Consider the following 24,249-nt stretch of genomic DNA (forward strand, 5'->3'; position numbering starts at 1 on the left):
CAAATGAGAAGCAGAGGATATGAATTTTATTTAAGAAATGAATTTTCTATTGCCAGTGATTGCAAAAACCATGCAAAGGGTCAGAAAGTCCCTAAAGACTGAAGCACTCAGAACAATAACTACCATTTTTAGCAACTTTTGAAAATTGGACTTTTGTGATACTGAGATTGCCAGACAAACAAAATATGCTTATACTCAGTTTCACTGGGAAACTTAAGCCTTTAGAGACCCATTTTATTTCGTTTTGGGAAATAGCATGGTTTTTCTAGCTCAAATTTTCTTTGGATTTTCATGTTCCAGAAAAAAAAATTGAAGTTACCGCTGAAGAATATTATTCCTTTAGCTTTTGCAGGTCTAAAATTTCCCATGAAGTGGAACTACTGCTTTTAGTTCACTGTAATGCTATCACAAACACCACTGCTTCCATCTGTTGTTAGTTCTGGTGGAAAACTTTTTAAAACAACATTACAGTTTGACAGTAACATTATAATTCTATGTGAAGACCAAATTCACCGACCAAAGGTGTATGTCACTAGCTCATGACTACCTCTCACGCATCTGCATAGAAAATAAGCCTCACAAAGGTGTTTATTCTTTGTAATACTTATTGTAGAGAGGAAACAAAGTCTTTGACTGATGAGGCCTTCTTTCAACAGAAGCAGACATAGAGGTTTTGTCACAAGTTTAAAAAAAAATCATCAGTTTTCCAGAATGTCTACTGAGATACTGCAGCCTTATTTATAAATACAGCATAATCCTTCCCCTCCAAGGCACCAGGTAACTTAATGCTTCCTTTTGCTTTCAAGTACAACTGTCTCTTTGTAAAACTTGTAATTTGAGAGCTGATCCTTTGTAATAAGGAAGCTCTATATCACGAAGACTGACCTCGATTCCTTATTTCCCTACTGCTTCAACCTAGAAACTTTTATTTCCTTGGGTTTCCTTCTCTTTCCCCCCCTTACTTTGTTTTTATTCCTTTTTCTTTTCTTCTTTTGTTCTTTTTTCCCTCATCTTTGGAGAAAAATCACAATTAGCCTTTGAAGGAATAATTAGCAATTGCTGTAACCCTATGGTAAAAAGCTTTACCTGATTGACTGCAAAAGGTTATCTAAGGGTAAAGGTTTCAGACAGGCCAGGGAAAGAGCAATCTCCAGATGAGAGATGATAAGGGATGAGCACAAAAAAGATGCCAGAAAGTAAAGGAATAAATGAATGGGAATGCAAGAGGCAACATAATTAGCCAGTCTTACATGCTTGCCACTACATAATTTCAAATGTTCCAAATGGAGCCTGGTATTCTGCAGACAAACAGTAATTAAGTACAGGGTAGCAATGCACAGGCACAAGAGGTCTGAATTAAGGTTTCATGGGCAGCCTTCTGGCTTTCCCAATGTTTGGTCACTTAATTTAGTGACCTAAATCCTTTTTAATATAGAAAAAAATTATTTTAATGAGGTCTTTTAATTGTTTGGGGAGGAGGGGTTGCTACAGACTGCAGTTTATTATGTAACTGTAGATGCATAGTACTCCAAAGGAGAAGGTATTCTATTTTCATTCTGCCTAAATTTGTATGATGAGACCAAGATGAGATGGGGTTGGTTTGGGTTAATCATAATAAAACCTTAATAAAAATGAGGTTTTCTTTTTTTCCTAAAGTGTATTAAGTTACATGACTAACATCTATTTTAAATGCATCAGAAGCAGGAAGTCTGGAGAGAATCTATAGGACTGATACATAATTGTAGTTTTAAGGAACATCCAGGAAATATTAGGTGGTAAGGAAAAATGCTGTGTGAATTCCCCACAGTAGAGTTTTATGAGGCTACATCAGAATCTTTTTCTGAGAAGGTTGGATTTGAGGCAGTATTTCAAACTGAAGAGCTTTTAAAATAAGCAAATATTTATGTCAACAAATAACATAAGGTGGTATTCACACTTGAGATATTTTCTGAAAGAAAATACATCCTTTCATGAAGGAAGAATGAGGAATACATCATCTTCCAAAAAAGTATCTGAAAGAGCCTGGGAATGGCAGGCCCTAATTTGTCTGTACCAATTTAGCTGACTCTGCATTACAGAATTAAATTAGCTGAATGTACGTGGAAGTATGGCATAACAGGGACAAGTCAACACAATGTTTGCAAAGGACATTCATGTCTTACAAATTAGTCAAAGCTCTTTGAAGGTGTTAAGAAGGTTAGTCATTATCTAACTGATTCCTTCATAATGGAGACTTAGAGTTTCATCATTACTCAATGACTTTGGTACATTTAATAGAATATTAGTTTTATGTGTTTTCAGTATGCTTATTCTCATCTTGTTATTATAATCTTCCTCCAAATCTTTTCCTTCAAGTGGGATTGTCAAAATAAAGGGAATGCATGTCCTTGAGTAATTTTGTCAGTCTTGAAAATCCCATCAATGCACACTCGTGTTCCTCATAATCCGTTCTTCAGGTACTTTAAAACTGATTTGAGCAAAAGACTACCTGTAACAGTAAATAGTTCAATACATTCAAGTATTTTGTACAATGCTGTGCTGAGTTCCCTGCCTGTCATACTGGCTGGTATTATTTCATTGCATCCTTCTTTATCTGCAATCTCTTATACATAATTTATAAGTTCTCGGGACAGGACTATCTCTTTAGCTCACGTTTATTGTGCTAATTGTATCTGGGTCCTGGTGCATGGCTGGGTTTTTGCGTACTTGTCTAATACCTGTAAGTATATGGAAGTATAGGAACAATCTGCCATTTTTACACTGCTTTAATAGGAATCAGTGCGGGAGTAGGGAAAAAACTATTCACTCTCAAGAGTCGCGGGATGGGAAGACTTTCAGACAGGACCTCGTCACAAAGGTTAGCTTTGCGCTTAACCTTTAAATGAGCAAGGGCTAATCTTCCTTGGCCGCTTTTGCCATCAGCAGACACGGCTCCCATCACCATGGGTTCAGAGGAGCTCGGGGACCCTGCTGCTCCCCCCCGCGGCAACCCCCCACTTCCCTGACGGAGCATCGCACCGCCACCATCACCTCCATCAGCACCACCCTCCTGGCAGAAGACGCCCGAGGGACGATACAAGACCGCAAGGAGAAGAGTTAACAGGGAATTGATAACCCGGCCCTTTTTTTGTTTTACCCCGCCTCCTCCCGCTTGCGGGGAAGTGAGGGATCAAGACGCGCCGAGCGGGGGTGGCCCCGGCGGAGAGGTGCGGGGAGGGCTCCCCTCCGCGCCGCTCCGCCGGGGGCCCCGCGGCACCGCCCGGCCCGGCCCGGCCCGGCCCGGCCCGGCCCGGCCGAGCGCCGCCCCCGCCGCCGGGGATGGAGCCGCCGCCGCCCCGCGGGAGCAGGTGAGCACGGCGGGGAAGGTGGCGCGGGGGGATGCTGCGGAGGGCAGGAAAAGGAAAGCGGCGAGGAAAAAGCTGGCGGTGGGGAAAGCGCAAAAATCCCCACCCCAACCTCACACCAGCCAAAAAAAAAAAAAAAAAAAAAAAAAGCGTCACGGTACATTTTTTGCAGATTCAGATGATCGTCTTAAAAACGCTGCCCGCAGAGCCGGGAGTCGCCCCTCTGGCGCTGACCCAGCCCGGGAGGGAAGGATTTGGAGATTTAACTAATTATTTTACACACGTGCCGTGTACCCCAGCCCTCGCTCCCCCCCATGTCACACTGTAATTGTACGGAGCCGCGGGCTGCAGAGCTGGGAACTAGCGTGGATGCTGGAGCTGAATTTTGTGTAGCAGTCGGGGAGGGGAGTTTTTATGAAACGTGGGGAGGAATTTACCACAGCAATAATAAGTTTTTCCTTGGTCGCCCGATTAGTTAAAAATTAAGTACGCGCTGTGCGTTGGCAGACAGTCCTAAGCAATGAACTGGAGCAATCCTAAGCCATAATAGTTCATAATTATTTTCTTCTTTTCCTAGAGAATTCTAAATACTGAGGTATTGCCTCCACATAGAGCTCTCAGCATTGCAGAGTGTTCTCTGCTTAATGAATGTTTGTAAAGGGATTTTCATTCCCACTGAGCATCAGTGGGTACATCCAGAGCTCAGGAAGTCAGCTCACCAGTGCCTTTTCTTTTGCAAAGAATTTCTGGCAGAATCCAGCAGTCCTGCTGTGTTGACGTAGTGCACAGGATGACATTCCTTGCTGATATAGTTGCTCAGGTGAAACGTGCTCCTGGAGTTTGTGATTTTGTGCATGCAACTCGGGAAAGAGATAAGAAAAGCATTCAGCAGCCTCTCCACGACAAACAGAACTGATCCTTTCAGGACTTTTTCATGCCCCTTAATGGACCCTGGAGTGTTGGCTTCATTTTAGTAATTTCTTTTCAGTCTAGTACATAAATATATTTATTTCAGTAATAGATGCTATATATAGACAATGTCTTTGAACGGAATTTGAAAACGACCCTACGTCAAGGTATAAATACTTCCCATGCAAACTCTCAGATTTGCAGGTATTCTGCCATCCATTCTGGATGGATGAATCAGAATATGGAACAGTAGAAACAGTGTAAGGCTTAGTCTTGAAAAATATTATTTGCAAATTCCTGCCTTTAGTTATTAATGGGCTACCTGAAGTCAGTAAGATGATTTACAGCATAAAGTTCAGCAGATATCCATGTCTTTGCAGTACCAGGATCTACATGGGCCGGTTTATAGGCAGTAATAGTGACAGAATTTTCTGTGTGACAGAAAACGTGGCTTGAGTGCCAAATGTCTCTTAAATTTATGAAGATTAAAGATTAAAGAAATTGAAAAACTATTTCAGACTTCTATATGCTTGTGAAATAATTTTTAAATGAAAAAATGAAGAGTAAAGACACTGGCTGGTACTTCAAAAATTATTTATGTACCCTCATAAATGGATGTAGAAGTATCAACTGAATTACTGGGAGAAAAAGAGTCTGTTGGAAACGAAAATAAATACTTGTGTCATAGCCAGGCTTTACATAACTGACTTAAACTCATGTGACACAGAATCCTGGCTGGTTTTTTTTCCTCAGAAAAGTTTAAGTGGAACACAGTTGGACGAAAGGCGTTGTATAACTTGGTTTATGTTTTGCTGTTGAAAAATATTCCATTTTGAAGAAAATTTCACATTTATATCAACATGTAATAATTTCAGAGAAGTTACTTAAAGGTCAAATTTCTTCTAAGCTAATATTTCTTTTGATGATCCAGATATTGATGTTTGTAGGTATCAACTTTTTTCCCTGTCATACAATATTTTCCTGATTTTAAGAAAAGAAATTACAACTAGAAAGGCCATGGGATTAAAATATTTTCCAAATAGAGAACTTTAGTAGTATTTATGTGAAATTTCAGCTCCCCCAGGGAGCCTTTCCATGCTGATGAGGAAAATCGTATTTTTCAAAGGCCTTTCTCGTCTTTAAAATCGAGGGCTTAGAAATAACAAGTTATGCAAAAAGGTATCACTCATACTGTAATGCACTTAAAATGAAATAATCTTTGAGTGAAGGTCTGGTGAGTTATGAAAACCAAGGTTCTTTTGTAGAGACATTGACTACAGCACCACTAGGCCTTCACACTGCTCAGTCTACTACAGTTGCCACTGGAAGAAGCTGTTGGTGACAGACACTTCACAGAGGGTTGCTCCTCAACCTTTCAGTAACAACTTAATGCAGTTTTTCTGTGTCTAGGCCTAAATCTGAACCCTGATAGGATTACTGGTGTATCTTCAGGAGCCTTTGTCAGCTGCATAAGCACCCAATTACTATTAGAGAGTACTTAAGACACTTTTGAGCACTAGCCTCAAAAACATATGAGATAACCTTTTCTTTTTTGAGAAAGTAAATATAAATACATGACTTCCTAGAACTAAAACTTTTTTCCAAAAAAAAAGTGTTTCAGTCAGAATTTATTGTTTTGTAATGTAAAAAAAGAAAGGCATACTGACTGATTTCATTCATGTGGTCATCTACTGAGGTAACTTAGTACCTAGTACTGTCTACTACAAGATCTTTTCTTATAGAACTGTATTTGGTGAGTATGTTGAACACCGAGTACATTTGTATATGAATATTTTAAGATAGGAAATGATATGTTCAGTTGTAATAAATATGATAATCAAGAGTAGTTTATAAAATGTATCAAGAGAAACCACTTAGTAGTTCTGTAATTACTGTAATTGATTCTACAACATTTTATACCTCATCTTGAGATCAAAGGTAACCATTGGCAGCCTCCATTTGAGATTCTACTTGATAATGTGCTACTTATCTTTCTGTCTCTGAGATTTCAGCAGAAGATATGTCTTCAAGTAATTGACTGTCTTAAGTCAGTTTGTAAATCATTCTAAAAAGGGAGGTTTTGTTTATTACACCAAGTACCATGTAAGCACCAGCAGTGATGAGCTCTATGACTGAAAAAAAAAAAGAACGACGCTACATAAATTAAAACTAATCCAACTAAAAATAGTACTCTGAATGCAAACCCAGAGTGTGAGGAAACAGAAGAAATTTTAAAAATTGTAATTCCAGAACTGTAGAATGACATTCAGGAATCAAATATTCCTGTGGATATCCCTTGGCCTAAAGAATAAAGACATATGGAGAGGATACTTAGAATGGCAACAGTACTTGTAAAAGACCACCTTGACTGATTCGTCAGAGAAGATGAAAAGCACTAAATATTTAATGCTTGTTTAACTGCTGGAAAATGAGGAGACATGATAATTGTATACAAATGTTTGAGACGTACAATTACCAAGGAGAAAAAAATAGCTGCATTTAAGGCTTATAGGTAGATTGGCCAGAGGTTTTGAGATACTGATGCAGGTCACAGAGTATTTTCTGACAGGTGCTTAACTGACTTTGATTTTTAAGACCCCATTGGTGGAGGCTCCGTGTCCTACCCAGTCCACAGTAATTTCCAGTGCTTTTCTGTTCATCTTCTTTTGTTTAAAGTGCCCTATCTGTATCTTCCTTGCTGTAGCTTAAGCTGCTGTCTTTTGTCTACCCTTCAGTTTTGGTAAACGGGTATTTCCCTCCACTTTGCAGCAGTCCTTCTTGTTATGAGATGGTCCTCTCTCATTCTGGACCAACACTCCTAAACAAAAATTTCTTTCCCCAAGATTTACGTGATTTCTGATCTCTTAGATATGTACAATATCTCATAATTGTTCTCTCCGATTTTATTTTTGCTGGAAGTTTAACGTAATGCTCAACTGGATATGCCAGAAGTGTTGAATGTAGGAGAAGGAAAATCTTATGTAACTTGCAGGTACCTGCCCTATTTCTGTGTTCTGCTCCTGATTTTTTTTTAATTTTCTTATTTTTTTGGCAACACTATATTGCTAAAACCATCAAAACAACATAGTGTTATTAAATCTGTGGATGTTATACAGCCCAGATCCACTTCTGCAGAACTGCTGCCCGTCATCCCATCCTGCCTCCTTCAGTCTTTCTTTGTGCAGTTGGTTATTCATATTGAAAAAGTAATGCTTTGCTTTTGTCTTTTGTGATCTGTTTAAACATTTGATTTCTGATACCATTATCCAGCTCATTTGAACCCTGATGATTTGGTCTGTCTGCAAGTATCATACAAAGAAATTATTGAGGAGTGTCCAAAGTATATTTCTGGACCAGTATGCTCAGGATATCCTTCCAGTGTGAGAGTGAATTTTGATAACTACACTCTAAATATCCTCTTCAAAATTGTGCCAGCTGTACCATTCTACTGCAATCTCTAAAATCTAAAACAACTGTCCCTAAATTTTTTTTTTTTTTTTACTAGAATATGATGAGACAAGGGATTGTACAAGTTGCCCACAGCTTCTCAAAACTAATTTCTTGTGTCTCTGAGACTGTCTAATCCAAGACCGGTGCAATCAGTTCCCTACATACTGTTTATTAGGCTAGTTGTTCAGAAAACTGTGAAATTAAAAGCCCCAATCTATTCTCTCCCTAAGTTCTTATCCCTTTGTCACTGGTGTATTGACACCTGGTGGCAATTAATATGAATAGTGAAGAAAAACCTAAATACTTTGCTCTTCTCAGCACTACTTATTATGACACTTTGCTTCCTTCTTAGTAGGCTAAATTTTTCCTAGTCCTCAGTTGTCCTCTGATGTCTGTACAGAGTGTTTCTGTGCAGGATCTGAAGACCCACATCAGTGCACATCCAGCATCACGGGTTTTTGACTGTGTGGGACTTCAGGAGGAAGGGACTCTGCGCTGGGAGGTGATTTATGAGTTTTGATGTGGTAGTAAAGATGAACAGACACGTAAAGGGACTTTGAAGCATGAGTATGTTCCTCCTAGCAGGTTTTTTTAATGGCCAAGGGTCCATGTTTGTGTGTTTTCATTTAGCAGAATATTAGCTATCTACAGAATGGAGTTTATGTACTTAGTGAAAATAAATCTGTTTACAGTGCAATGTTTCAGGTACATAGACTATGACCCTAAATGCAAAACAGCAAGGGGAATATTAAATGATTAACTGATCCAAGAATGTGCAGTGAATAGTACTAGGTTTTGTCTGAACTGGAAAATAAAGCTAACAAAATGAATGTGGCAGTGAGTGGCTGTCATTTTGAATTACTAGAGCTTGAATTATAAGCTTATTTTGTCCCAGGTCTTGTAAAAGCAGTCTCAGTCCTTTTAATGTTTTGCTGGGACAAAGTTCTATGTATTTTAGTAAGAAAAAATACAATGATAGTGACTTCAATTTAATCAACAAAATTACTTCAAAATGCTCATTTCACAGTTAGTGTTTCAGCTAACAGTGGTTCTTGTCCCAGCTCTTCATTTTTCATTTCAGAATTTCCAAAATTTTACTGGATAAAGGGGTTTGAATCAGGATTTCAGTTCAAAAATGTTTTAGTAATGCTGCATGGAGCTCCCCTTGCTCTGATTTCATTTGAAAACACTGTGCATTTTCATGGGATTATACTGGTTCATGCGTGGTTGAAATTAATTACTGAAGCTGTTAGCCTTATGTAAGAAAATCATCTCCTATTGTATCCTCTTGCTAAACTTTCATTGCAGCTAGCTGAACTGTTCATGACAGCATTCCTATTATTTTGTTTCATTATCATTTGTTTACTAATACAGCTGCTTTGCTTAATGATTCATATCTGGAAGCCGTTTGGTATGTCGGCATAGACCAGTTTGCTGTCTGCATTATTGAAACAAGAAATCACCATCAATCAGAATGGAAGTTGCTGCTATGATTTATAAATGCAATCCAAGTGTGAGCAAAGTCCTGATACAGGAATCTTAGGTTTGGTTTTGAGAAGGGCTGATGTTTTGCTGTTGGAGATGAATTGGATTTTTGTTTTAGCATGGGAAAAAATACTGTGGTTTTTAGTCCACTAGGCTTGTACACTTGGTTTTCATGGCTACCTGTATTTGAATGAAAAGACTGCTAAGTTTTGGAAGTAAACTGAAAACATTTCTCACTGAATAGGTGATTCTTCCTATTCTAGAGACGAAGGGAGAAATACAAATTGGACTGCCCCACCTTTTACTTAGATGTTAGTAACAGCTACGAGTGCGTGTTATTGCTGGAGAGCAGGGTATTGAGGATGTAGACCTAGCCCTTGTGGTTTATCCTGTTCCATTTAAGTGATTAATTAGGTTATTGCATCCATAGCTGGAGTTACATGTGTAATCAAGATTTATGTTGCTGTGGCAACAAAGAGAGACACAACTGTACTGAATTTCCCAGATCTTTGAAGCAGTTCTTATCCAAAATTATACTAAGAATTCCCATCAGCATGTGAAAAAGAGTGTATCTAAGAGGGGCCCTCATTAATAGGCTGAAATCTTGCACTGAATTGAGTGAATCCATGCTGCTCATTAAAGGGTTAGATAAAATAGTTGCAAGAGAGAAGACAAGGAAGGTCTGTGGTGCAAATTAATCAAGAGCGATTGATTTCAAGACAAATATGATCAATTCAGGAAAATTACAAGGTGGTTCCAAGAGGCCATTGTCAAAAGCTTTGTGACGTATAGCAGTATTGTGTATGGCCTGAATAAAAAGGCAAGAAGGAGCTGGACATGAGCCAGGTCAAGACTTCACAGTATTATGCAGCATTACATCAAGTTCAGTAGTTGTGCTGACATAGCACATGCTAAAGGAGATGGAGGAAGGTGTAGTAAATGAAAAGAAGATGGAAGATGAAAATCGTAAGTGACTGGGAGGAGATAAGTTGAAGTAGGTGAGGAGGCCTGCAAGTGATTCAGAACTGCAGGTAAGTGTGAAAAGCTTTTGGTAGACTGTGATAGAGGCAGTGTTTTTGGACTGAACACTACCTCCTGTGCTTCAGTTTCAAGATACCCCAGGCATCTGGGAGCCAGCAAGTATTTTGTGCACTTGAGGATGAGGTGTTTAATACCATTAGTCAACATTGTAAATTAAATGCTTTCAAAACCAACAACAAAATTTCAAACATGCTCACCTTCCCAAAATAACCCCAAAAACCCAAACATGGTTTAAAAAAAAAATCTTGGAAATGGGAGTTATTAATTTTGGTTGTTTTCATTTCAAGGTCACTTGCTGAAATGTATTTTTTACTTCAGCAGCGATAAAAAAATATCCAAGCAACATGACTTTTATTAAAGCAGTATCCTTGAAAAGTTAATTATCTAAAAGGTTGCAGAATGTTAATGGAAAGGGAAGAAATTAGATTACCTTAGAGCCAGAGAAGTCTTAGTGAGATACATAGTGATGAAAATATATATTGTGTTTATACAATTCCTTTTACTGTTTTTGAAGCTGTAATATTTTAGTTTTTTTTTTTAGCTTGATTGTTTTTGGGGTCTTTTTAACAAAGAGGGAAAAGAGCAATGTAGGAAAAAGTCAATGGACTACAACCTATTTACTTTCAAATGGTTTGTTAATGTACCACAGTTATGTGTGATGGACTGGTGTCCACTTCCCACTAAATTCAGCAGTTTTCGTCCAGTTTCCTCATTTAATAGATCAGCTGCAACAAGAGCCTATTGGAATCTCATGAATGAATCACCAGGAGGATGGCCAGGAAGCACTGAAAGGGAGGAGAATCCTGCTCTTCTGTTATTATCCAAGCTTGCTTGCTGGAGGTGTACATTTGTCGAGCTACATACACATTTCAGGGACTTGGCAAGACTTGCTGCAGAGTGGCTGAACAGCTCAGTGCCAATTTACTGCACACTCCCATCTCTGCTCCAAGCCTCTACATGAGCCCTTTAACAGGAGTGTAAGCACAAGAGAAGAAGAATTGAGCATGGGAAAAGTGTCCATAATTACCACCTTCTGCTTCTCTTTGCTAGTCTTACAGCTTCTGGGTAGCTTAAATGAGAACTGGAGCAGATGCTGAAGCAGTGGGGTTTCTGGGCAGATTTTCATTACCTACTTTACAAAACAGACTTTCCAATTATCCAGGAAGTTAAATCCAGAAGTTGGATGAAATTAATATTTTCTACCATTCATGTCCAACAGAGGCACTGACTGTTATTTTCAAGGCAAAGAAGTTGTAATGGTTGTTTTTGTTTAGAAAGAGAAATAGGAGCATTGAGTTTGACTTGTAAAGCTATATTGGTCTAAGCTTCTGTGGTTTTTTGGTGACAGTATACTTGTGTGGAAGTGGTACAGCTGCAGGTCTGGGCAGACTCCACACGTTCCTTGTGTTTTGTAAACGTTGAAATGAAGAGGTTAATTGCTGGGACATTACCTGCCATGCTGCAGAGTAAAAGCTGATAGTATTATGGATCTTGACTGGAAAGTCAATTGGCAAGTTTGATTTCATCATGTGCCTTATTTGCCAAATATAAACAATTATCAGGAATGGAAATTATTAAAACGTGGTGCATGAAGTAATTTTTTTAGTATACTACCATTATTCTATTATAACAAAATTATTTTCTTGAAAATATTTATTAAGAAGATCTAAAAATAATAACCCCTAATGTTGTGTCGTAATACATGTAAGTCTCCAGCATGTCCCGTGTAGCTGAAGACCCAGTACCTGTTCCAGTGAATGAGAAAGTTACAGGAAGAACTTAATGAGCTTGAATTCAATAGGAAACTAAGACAGATCTCAGTCTGCGTTGGAATTCAATGTAGACATTTCAGGAAAATACAGAAAAAAATACAGCATTTGGAATTCAGTATGAATGGTTGAAAACATTCTGCCTTTTCAGGTTTAAGAACTGCAAAGATTGAACAAAGAGCATCAAGTGGAAAAATAAAAGAGAGCACTTGGATACACTGAACCACATAGTAACTAAACATGAAATATAAATTAGAGCAAGGAACTTGTCAGGCAACAAAATAAAAGAAATGACTGTTAGTCTTTGGAATTGCTACTTATAAATAGAAGACTCTTAGGCAGTTGAACAACCAAACAGAATATATTTTGAGGCAGAGAAAAAAGACAGCTGAAGACACAAAACACCAAGTTTATATATTTAAGGGTCAAATAAAAACTAAGGATTTGGCTTTTGACTTTAAGGAATACTTATTGAAATTACTGCAACTAACCCATGCTATGTGACATCATAGAGTCCAACTTTAAATGGGTTATGAGAAAAATTTTGATTGAGTAACTTCTGGCACATGTAATATAATTTCAAGTCTATGTTGCTTCTCTTGTTCAGTTTGTTACAGCTTTTCAGTCTTCAATGAAACTGAAAATGTGCCTATTAGCAATGTACTATATTGTTTCTGAATTTAATTTTTATGTATATGTGTGTGTTCACCTAACAAAAGGTGAGCTACAGCAACATAAAATGAAATTGTGGATTATAGAAAAAAGATAAAGTAAGGATTGTGAAAATATTGAACGTAAATGTTTTGAAGAGAGATATTCATAGATACTACAGTCAGACTAGACTGCAAAAACAGTGAACAGTTTGTCCCTACCTCTTACACAGTACCAGTGAAATGGATCAAGCCTTACGTACTATTCTGTAAACATTCACACACACTTGAAGTGCGTTGATTTTTTCAGTCACTGGGATTAACTCCTATTTTTTAAATTCAAATGATTGTATTTGTAGGACAGGTGATGGATAGATGTGTCTGTAGAACAGCTGTGGTGTCAGCTCACAGTATTTATTAGACATACATTTAAAAAAAAAAATTAGAATGTTTTTTCTCATAGATACCATAATTTCTCATATTCTCATATTTTTTCTCATAGTCGTGTATTTCAATACTGAAAGTGACAAGAAGAAATTTTTATTATGGTTCCTAAATATGAAAATCAAGAAAAGTAAATTAAAGTCTTTGCTTCTGACCTTTTCAAATGCAGTCAAAGGAGTCACATTTATAATTTTATCTTGATAATACATTGCTTAGTCTATTGGATGTTTGGAAACAGACTTTACTCTCTGTTGAGTTCTTGGACAATTGAATAAGTTTTGTTTTAATAATGGGAAGAAATATTTCCCAGATATACAGTTTAAATTAGTTTGAAGAGTGCCTTAGCACTTTGAAATGTAATCTCATCAGCCTTTATCAGATACTGAAACCTGACTTGGTTGGTCCTTGGCTGTGAGGACACGTTAAGGAAGGTATAAGATTCTGTATGAAGGGATTCAGTGTCTGCATCCACTTTGTGTTCTACATGAGCTTGGGGGTAATACTTAAAGTTTAAGAAGATACCACTTCTCAAATCACTAAACTAAAATACTGTGCTAAGTCGTGAAGGTACTGGAGTAGAAGTAGGGAAACTGAGGTTTTGTTGCTGAAAAATTTTAGCGAACTAATCACTTCTAGAGGGCTGTTAAACCAAAAATCACTTATGGATGATATAGGGGCTTAGGTTTCAGGGACCAAGCTGTATTTCAAGTAATATATTAGTAGTTTGTCTATTCACATTAGCAACAACAGGAAGGTTGGTTCACAACTGTTCACAGAAATCCTGTTCACATCTGGTTGGACTGATGATCATAAAGGTCTTTCCAAGCTAAATGATTCTATGATTCTATAACTGTTCTGCACTTTCACTGAATATGGGCTCTCTTTTGCACAAGATCAGCTTTTACTATATTGGTGAACTTGGGAATGTAGCTATTATTGCATAGGCATGTGCAGTTACATAATGCTTCACAGGGGAGGTATTACATTCACATTTTTTCTTGACTTTCATGAAATTAAAATCAGATCCTTTGAATTAAGACTATTTTATAAATAGTCTGTTAGATGGCTGTAATAGTTTAATGAATATAAATGTAGAAGGTCCTGAATTGTGTATATGTATAAAATGTAAAGTGTATGCTGCAACAATTTGTGTTTTGTTATACATAATCTTCATTATGTTTTCAGGATGGAACATGAGGCTACCCAGCTAGAAAAGCAGCACGTGCACAGTGTGTATGAAAATACAGCTGCCTACTTTAGTGATCTACAGACCAAAGCATGGCCTCGTGTTCGGAACTTTCTGCTGGAGCAAAAGCCTGGCAGTCTCGTTGTTGATATAGGTAAGCCATTCTTTGAAGTGGTGTGAAAGATTGTTTATAAGCTTTGTTAGTTTAGCTGTTAACCATATTTAGCCTTCAGATCAACTCTTTTTTAACTTGTTTAAATCTGTTTTAAAATTGGTTTTAAGCCCCCATGCTAGATGCCATATACCACTTCTTTTAATTCTTTGGCAGTGTATCATGTAGACAGTAAATAATTTTTTCCTTTTTTTTGTTGAGCTAAGTCTTAATCTATCCATTTCCTCACTGGCTTAATGGTCTGTCATTCCCTTGGAACCCTTTTGAAAAAATTATGTTAATAGCCCAATTATTTAATATTTCAGTTTCTGTAGATCACTTAGTTTATGTAATACCAATCTGCAATTTATTGGTTTTCATTTCTCCTGAAACTCCTCCTAGCAAGGCTTTTTATTAAGAGGAATCTTCTGATGTGATTGCTATTAAAAATATTTTAAAAAAAAAATCATCTCCCTATGATCCTAAATATGGACACCAAAATCTCGTTTTCCTGCTATGGCCTTGTCTTCCTTACATGTAGCATTTATACCTGGATTTTCTGTCGCTCCTGCAGATTTTCTGTGGGTTTCCAGGTGCTGGTGTGCTTCCTTTGCTTGCATTATGACTTCAGTCCTATACAGCACATCATTACAAATAAATGCTTGTTTGCACCATTGTGTTTTCCATACTGTTTAAACTAATAAAATACTTCTACAAAGGAAGGTTTAACAAATGTGCACAATAAATTATGCATCCACTTTATCCTATAAGAGAAAAACATTATTTTAATATGCTGTAGGCTGTAATCAGAAGATAATATGTAGCTCTCCTGCTGCTGTTGAGCACTACACCAAAAATACTTGATTGATGTTACTTTGAACATGTAGCTATTTTAATAGCTTTTTGCTATAAAAAATTGTCATTGCAGCCAGATACAGACGATGGTGTCTGCACCAATGGCACTAATAATCTCAGGAAATATCCTGTGGCATACACTCACTCAACTGAGAGCTGGATTGGTTCGTCTCAGCCAAAATTGTTGCCACTTCAGTAGAAGTAATTTACATCTTATCTGAAGTTCTTTGAGGCTTTATCAGCAGTGATTGCTGAAAGCTTAAGGTCACCCCGTTGCCGTCTCATCTGGAGAGAAGATCAATCCTTACAGTTGCCAGTAAGAATAGTCCCGTTAAGGCACACAAGGTATCTTCTTTCATGAGGTTTAATAAGATCTACAGGAATCTAACTATTGTGTTTACTTTTGGCAGATATCTGAAGTGGAGTTGCACTAAAATGGCACTACTGCCTATTGGCACTAAAATTTTCAAAATGAGATCTTTAATTGGTAATTTTCTTTTCAGTTTAACACTACCTTTTATTAAAGGTAATAATATTTTATTATAAAATATCATTACGTCTATTTGCCTTACTATTTTTCATTGATCAAAACACATGAAAATAGCTTGGCCATTGTTAGCTACATGAAGGAATTCACCTTCCTGATGACTCATTTAAAAGCAAATCTCTGGCAACTGTAGATTTTTAGAATACTAGGATTTTTGACCCTATTTAGCTTCATCCCAGAGAGGACTCTATACTTCCAAAACTTCACAGTGGTTAAAAAGCACTTCACCAAAATTAATATATTAAGCAACTGAATCTTCCGAATTAATGATGGTTGAATAAATGTGTTCCTCTGCAAACACAATGATGAATAATAATTTATACAAATTTTTAAAATTTGTAGTTTTCTAACATGCAGAGCTTCATGTATTATTGCATATATTACTTGAACTGCATTAGTAATATTAATACTTTCCATTTCTCTCAAATGTTACTTCAAAGAGTATTGCTTGCTTTTAGCTGAGAAATACTCTCTTTTTCAATACTGAAGTGTTGTTCTATTCTGCAATAGTTCCTGTGCTGTCTCTCTAGATAATGGTGCACATTAACATCACTGAGAGCACCGGCACTGCAAGAAGCAGTGATGTTTCTAAAGATAACTCCAGGCCTTTAAATTGAATTACCAATACTGAGATGATTCTCTTTGCTAAGCTGCTACCCCGTTGCTTGGCTGTCAACTTTCAGAAATTATTCCTCACTAGTGACCCAGAGCTGCAGTGAACAGCTCCCAGTATAATTTTGAAAAGGGATTGTTATGCATAAGGCATTGAGGGATCCTCTGAAAAATTCCAATTTAGTACAGCACAGTCCTTGAGAAGACAGACTTTTAGGTGGAAGACGTTCTGGAACAGTTCATTACATTTACATGGGTTATAATGCATTGGCACAAAGACAAAAAGAGGATGTGCCTACAATATGGAACTCACTTTTATGCCTACAATATGGAACTCACTTTTATGATTTATGGTTATTTTCAAGTCTGTATCTAAAGTAAAAAATTTCCACTCTGACTTGTGTCAGAGGCATTTATGGTTTAGGAGTTCTTGGAGAGTAGTGAGATGTACTGGAGCAGTACTGCATGGGGTTAAGCAAACAAAAGAGATCTGTTGCAGATCACTGAAAAGACATAACACACTTATGGCTTCAGGAAGTCCCCTGAACAGAAAGTAGTTGGAAGCTGGAACAGTACTGGGGAAAGGGGCCTTAATGCTTATCCTTTTCTTACCCTCTCCTGGGCACCCATTTATGCTCATTGTTAGTAACGAGATACCAGGCTTTATAAAGACTCGGGTGTGAAGCAGCATGGTTGGGATTTTGTTCTCCAAGATGTACAATAGTGGCTACAGAGAACCATTCTTTCCTCCTCCAACCTGCACTTATCCTTGTTCCCCACAGGAATACAGATAACCTGCTATTATACAGGGCTGTGTAATGAGTATTTTTGTTGGTGATGTTGGTGCTGTTACAATACTAATAGTGTGAACATACAATTTCAACAGTCCAAATCCAGTCCTGCAGCAGTTAGGCTACTCAGCACAAACCCTCCAGGAAAATATGGGATTAGGAAAGCCCTCATATTATTTTCACTGCTTTGGGAGGGAGAGCAAATGTCTAGAATACATGACTTCTGACCTAGTATCCTTTTCTTTAGGTTGTGGAACTGGAAAGTATCTCAGTGTCAACAGTCAAGTGTATAATCTAGGCTGCGATTACTGTGAAGGACTGGTAGAAATTGCAAGGAAGAAAGGTGATGAAGTTCTGGTGTGTGACAACCTTAACCTTCCCTTTAGGGATCAGTGCTTTAATGCAGTCATTTCAATTGGAGGTAAGACAACATACCTGCATTCTGGCCCCAGCAAATGAGAATTTCTGAGTGTTCTTTTATTTTTATGTGGCTTCATTTCAGTTAATTGTTTTGAAACAGTTTCTTAGAATCACAGGAGATATAACTGAAATGAATGTAGTCAACATGAAAAAACAGAACTCCCATTACTCAAGAGGCACTGTTGACCAAGGAAATATGCATATCATTTGTTTGTTTATATGTGGTAGAGAAAAGATTTCATTCCAGCCTGCATTTTAAACAAGTGAAAACTAATCTAAACATGGCTGCTCAAAGTTTAAACAGATTAGACGCTCAAGACAAACTCTGGGTTTCTCCATAGGATCTGTTTTGATCAGCAAATGCATTGAAATGAAAATTTTATAGCAGAACTTGGAAGTCATGTTAACTATTATGTGTTATGAATTCATATTTCTCTTAGTCATAACAACTCAGAGTCATACAAGTGCTTGTTGCCTAAAATGACCAAGCATCTCGGCATCTTAACTCTTCTGACCTCTATTTTTGAAAATACTGCTCGTATTTTGAGAAGTATAATTTGCAAAGTGTAGATAAATAATAGTTAGAGTACCCAGTTACAGTCTATGTTTTTAGCTCTAATTTTGATTGAGGTTCTTTCAGGGTTTTTTAATTCATCAGCAAAAGTAAAAAGCATGAAAATAATTATTGATAGTAATCAACAAACTACTTGAAATGTGATAGAAATTTATTTTAAAATATATCTTTCACATAAACAGGTGGAAGGAAAGGGTGACTAATACCCAATACAATCATATTACTTCGCTTTCGTGTTGGCTAGTTAACCAGTGAGCCTACCCACATTTCAGGTCTCGTAGCATAATTTCAGTGCTTATCAAATCAGCTGACTGAAGGATAGCATACCTATTTCTATCAATTATAAGCCTGGCAAGTTTAAAAGTTTACATGCTATTTCAGTACATTTAACAATAATAGATTTTAATCCCTCTTGAATAGAGACATGGTATGCCTTTGTCCATCTAATTCTAAATAAAGTGGTTTTCATCCTGTTACAGAGAAAAACAAGTATTTATGTACTTAGTCAAATACTCCTCTTGGGTTTACTGGTATAATCATGTCTAAAAGACTGATTTTTCTGCAGAACCACCTGAGTGATTCTAACCAGAAGGAATATTTAACCCAGTAAAGAGTTTGCACAGATTCTGTTGGTTGATTGTAATTCCTTTCTGGTAAATTAAGCTTGTGTGTGTATGTCATCTCTGTCAGTTTTGATAAAATTTTGCAGGAGCGTCTGTGGTGATGTATGGCCTAACTCCAGTATAAGAAAATATCAGTTCCCTTCTCCCTATCCTGTGCAAAAAAAAAATAGGTGTTTAAATTATTTTTTTTCAAAGTTTGAAAAAAGATTCTTTGGAGTCAGGAGTACCTGGAAACAAGCACTGAGTACATAGATTGGAAACTCTTCTCAGAGTTGTCTATTTTGTATTCTCAGCAGCTTGTGGGAGCCTTGTTGATATTAACTGCCAAGAATGCTTTTCTTGGCTTGTGGTAATAAAGCTATAATTTTTTCCCCCTTGGTAATTTAATCATTGTTTTGAATAAAGACAGGGCTAGTTGGATGCATTTTCATAACTGCAGTGTTGAACTAACTCTGTTTCTACAACTAGAATTGGCTACTGTCAAGCAGCACATATAATCAAATTTTTCTGGATTTACTGAGAAATGTCTTCAGCTAAGAACATACTCTATTATCTGCTGTTCTGTGGGTAGATTGAATGTTTATCATGTAGAAGTGGTTGGCTCCAAATCCACTTGAAACAAATTATAGAATCAGTCCTCTTTATATCCTCTTTGTATCACTGAATCAAACCTAGTACTGATGACATATAGAACATGACCAATGTGTCCAAGCTCAGTACAAGTTAATGCCACTGAGAGTTTAGAGAGAAAATAGGTCTCTTTGCTATTCTCTGACTGTTAAAATTGGCTCATTCATACTCCCAGTTAATAGGAAGATAGAAAAAATATAGAAATCTTGAAATGTAGTGTAATTTCACACTGGAGTGAAATTCAAAAATGTGGAAATTGTCCTGGAAAGCAAATCCAAATATAGTGATCAAAAATTTTATTCTAAATTTGACTTTATTTTTTACTAGCATAATATAATGTAAAAAAATATAAAATGCTGAGACGTGCAATGTAGACATTCTTTTTTGCAAAAATTAAATTTAATTCGACAAAATTAAAGCAATGGTCAATATTTTTCTAAATTTTCTCACTAGATCTTTTGCAACTGTGCTGATATAAAAGTTCAAAGTAATCTTTTTACTGATATTTCCTTTTTGCTGTATTTATTACATGGTGAAAAGATTTTCTGTTTTCAGTAAGATAAGTCTGAAAATTGTGTCAAAAACTAAAGTCAGCCTGATCACTACCTGACCCACCTGAAGGCCAAGCATTTAAGTGAAAGCTTGCCATGTTATAATGTGTTATGGGTTATGTAGAGAAACAGAAACCTCTAGCTTATGTACCTGACTTTTCTTGATTTCCTGTTTTGGAGTGAGATTAATTTCCTTCCAGATTTTTCTATTTTTATCCATTGAAAATAATCATGTATTTATATAATATTTATATTGAACATAATCATAAAAGAGAGCATTCTGAGGTAAACTTCCGTTGTGGTACCTATAAATTCAGCACTGTTGCTGACTTGTGATAATTTGGAATGAGGCAATTGAAATGATTGAACATTTAGAACAGGTTGAAGATGGAAATGCTTTGTCCTTCCTAATATTCAATACATAATGCCTTTCTTTTTTTCGCAGTGATACATCATTTCTCAACTAAACAAAGAAGAATCAAAGCAATAAAGGAAATGGCAAGGATACTGACACCTGGAGGCCAAATAATGATTTATGTTTGGGCTATGGAACAAAAGAATCGTCGCTTTGAGAAACAAGATGTATTTGTTCCATGGAACAAGGCCTTGTGCTCACGCCATTTTTCAGAATCAAATCAATCTGGAGATAAGGGTGAGTTTGTCCATACAGCAAAAGGCCAAGACATACACCCTGCACAGCTTGTCATCTCTGAGTGCAGCTACCAAAACAATCTGCAGCCAGAAACTGATTCAAAACATTCCCGCAGTATGGACCATTGCTTACCCAGAGCCTGCTGCATGAAAATTTCTGAGGAGGAAAACAGGTTTTACAGTGCTCTAGGAAGATCTTTCCGCTCATGGTTTTTCTCCAGATCCCTTGATGAAGCAGCCCTGAGGAAGCAAAGTGACAAAATGAAGCACCTGAAACATGAAGGCGTGTGGGCAAACAGTACCGTACCCATTCAACATTCACGACACTGCAGTTTGGATTTAGGTCACCATGGGGCACTGTTAAATGAACCAAGTTTAGATGATGATGATGATGTGTTTGTGGAAAGCCTGTCTCTCAAAAAAACACAGTGGTCGCCAGCCACAGATGCACCGAAGGATTTAAGTTTAAATGGAGGACACCAAAGTGTAGTTCAGAGCAAGGGGGACAAAGCTTCATTCATAAATGGCCCAGTGGAAGACAGGGATTGCCTCTGTGGTTGTAACAAAGATGGTGCTGGTAAGTCTGATACCAGCAAGTTTTTCAAAAGAACTTCAACAACTGACTCCACTGACTCAGCTTTGGATTCAGCAGTGTCTGTTGGGGACCAAACTGATGCCATGTTGGATACAAAGGCCTTCATGCGTTATTACCATGTTTTTCGGGAAGGGGAGCTGTGTTCTCTGGTGGAAGAGAATGTGCCTGAGCTTCAGATACTTTCTTCCTGCTACGACCATGGAAACTGGTGCATTATTGCAGAGAGAAGAGGAACATAGCTATAAAGAGAGCAAAGCAGAATCCAGTGACTGAGGATTTTAAGCTCTTCCTTGTGTTACTGTGATTATGCAGTGTGACATGGAATTGGAATCTTGTAGTTGTGTGCCATTCATTTTTGAGTTATTAACTCTCAACTATTTAACTAGCTAATGCAAGGTCTGTATATAGGAATGCAAGTGGTAGATAATATTTATGTTTTGCTAAACTTTTATGAAGTTAAAACTGTAGAGTTTTATATTGCTGTTAGCAAATAATTGTGTTTTAAAATATACTTTTCTATTGAGAAACAAACCTTTTTATAAACCAAGGATCACGGCATCTTTTATGAGAAATATCCTCTCAGTAGAAAGTCTAGTCTTTGTTCTTCAGATGCCAGAAGTTTGTCACATTGCTCCCTATTCTTGAAGTGCTATAAATGAGACATGGACACTATGTCTAAAATTGTACTTGGCTGTACACTGGTAGAGTGCATGCTGTAGAACTGGGAGCAAGCATGGTCCCAGTGCTCCTCAGTTGGGAGTAGAGTTATTAATGGGCAAAAAACTGTGTACCAAACAAGCTCTACGTGTTCTGTCATTTGATGTTTTTATTTGGGAGCAAATGACAGCACAGATTTTGGACAGTATTTTTTACTTTTGTTTTAAAAATAATTTAATTTGTCTTGCAGGTGCAGGTGAAGTTTTATGTGTTAGCTCTCACAAATATCTTATCTTAATTTCCTTTGCTGTAGTTTTCCATTGGTTACATGTATATAATAGTCAGAGGGATTTGTGGGAGTGTGAGTATTATGTAAAGTTCTAAAATATCAAATCCTTGAAATACATATATCTTTTTGATAAGCCTGGGAAGCTAAGATTAAATTAATAAAAATCCAGTGCATATCTGGTCAGCTGTCATATTTACTTTTCTTATTCACAGACATGAGAATATACATTAATGGTGTGTTAAATAATGTAGACAGGACGAGGATAAGCCCAGTTTGCACATAAAATTCAAATTCCTGTCTTGTGAAGTTTAAATGAATCTGTTGGGACCTAAGTGATCACAGATTGTTTACACAACTTGCCTATTCCCACCAAGACATACCACCACTATCCATCTGTAGTAGGTTGTAGCAGTTAATAGTGCTGGGGATAAAAAGCACCTGGCTTCAGAAGATCAGTAGTGGAACTGCCAACAGAAGCAGGGCTAGAAGAGGCTAATTGCCTCGTTAGCACAGAGTTACTCCATTCCTAGGCTTAATTCATAGTCAGTGGTTGCTGTGCAGGGCACATCTTCAGCTGGTGTGATTTTGTGACCTTTAATGGAGCTGCACAGATTTCCCCCCCCACCCAAAATAGAACCCCTAAACCTCTTTTGTTACAGCAGTTTTAAAGAGCTATATAATTAAGATGTCTGCCCTATTATTAAGCAAGTAGCTTTGAATACAAGGCAATAGGAGTGAAATGCCAAGCTTTTCCAGTCTATGCTGCCTGAGTAGGTGGATTTGGGATTGTTCAGTAGAAGACTTGATGGTGATGAGTATTTTTTGGTGTAGCTTCCTAGCTGTTAATTGCCACATGGTAATGTATTATAGATATATTTACTAGAATAATGTCCTCAATCACGCAATCATTTTTGTCTTCCTCATAGATTGGAATCCTTATACTTTATCCATCCTGGGTCTGTACCACTTGCACTCCCCACAGGCCTTTGAAAAATAAAAGTGTGGCCAAAGAACCATACATTCTGAAATACCATGCCACTCTAATCAAAACATTACTTTCAGTACAGCCTGGGGCTAGGGCTTTCAGTTGCTGTGTATGAGCCATACTTCAGAAAATGGGCAATATTCCCTGCCTCACTGGGTCCAGCTGCTCCTGGCTGAGGGGGCTGCACCTGCTGCATCCTCAGGCTCCAGATTTAGACATTTAGGGCCAAAGTACCCATATTGCTGAGCCAGCATGGATTGTGCTGAGCTCCATACCTCATTCGCAATGGGGTTGTGTCAGACAGGGGAGGCCTGCCTTTTATTTTGGGAATTTCTGGATGAGCTTGAAAATTTTAGAGAAGTCAATTGCTTCCAGATAAAGTATGCTAGTGGTTATTCAGCACTCCTGGAATTTGGGCTGTGTTTCAGAAAGAGGTAGATTATTATCGTCCTATATCCAATTCTGAAACTTCATCCCTAAATGCCAGCATGTAGGAACTTTATTTCACACATATGAAAATATTTATTAAGTATTATTAATCTTAACTGACAGCTGTGTTTAGTTATTTGGGAGAAAGAACATCACAATTTTGTTATATGAACTTCTACACTCTGACTGTGGCGTGTTCAGTGTCCATTTTCTTTAGAATATAGACTTAATATCCTTGCAAGAGGCTGAATCTGTGTCAGGCTCCAGTTAAAACTTCTTGCTCTATATGTTTGAATTACAGTTGACCCCTCAAAGCTGCTGAAGTACTTTGAACAACTTTTGTGTTTGTAGACTTTCCATGCTTTATTTGGTTTGAGGTTCTTGCCTGGGGATACTTTTCACAAATACTTAATTCTGTATTGAATTTTCTCATGTTTTGAGTTGATGCTGAGTTTGGATTGGATTCTTATAAATTCCTGGGAGAAGAAGAGTCAAGGTTTGGTAAGCAGCTTTTTGGTTTTTTTTGTTCCCCAAATATTCAGTTGTCCTCTGAGGATGTAACATCACCATGTAACATAATTTTTATGGAATCGGGTCAGTCAGCTGAGATT

General features: G+C 37.3%; 1 protein-coding gene across 5 annotated transcripts in view; it reads left to right on the plus strand.

Moving 5' to 3' along the window:
- The window catches only part of TRMT9B (tRNA methyltransferase 9B (putative)), a 122,590-nt gene that overhangs the window by 90,822 nt on the left and 7,519 nt on the right, over positions 1-24,249 (plus strand). For 2 of the 5 annotated variants that reach the window (XM_088057102.1, XM_005517700.3), the window contains 3 exons: positions 14,278-14,432; positions 17,482-17,655; positions 20,478-22,401. In XM_088057102.1, the coding sequence (XP_087913228.1) occupies positions 14,279-14,432; positions 17,482-17,655; positions 20,478-21,517 (1,368 nt within the window). In that variant the 5' untranslated portion in view covers position 14,278 and the 3' untranslated portion in view covers positions 21,518-22,401. Of the gene's footprint in view, positions 1-3,303; positions 3,348-14,277; positions 14,433-17,481; positions 17,656-20,477; positions 22,402-24,249 lie in introns of those variants that run through there. The other 3 variants (XR_015772824.1, XM_014259646.2, XM_088057103.1) reach the window with 3 other exon arrangements.

The sequence above is a fragment of the Pseudopodoces humilis genome, chromosome 6 (genome assembly GCF_049639895.1).
Source record: "Pseudopodoces humilis isolate 2021_Gansu_Grassland_sample_001 chromosome 6, ASM4963989v1, whole genome shotgun sequence".
In the NCBI taxonomy this organism is placed as follows: domain Eukaryota; kingdom Metazoa; phylum Chordata; class Aves; order Passeriformes; family Paridae; genus Pseudopodoces; species Pseudopodoces humilis.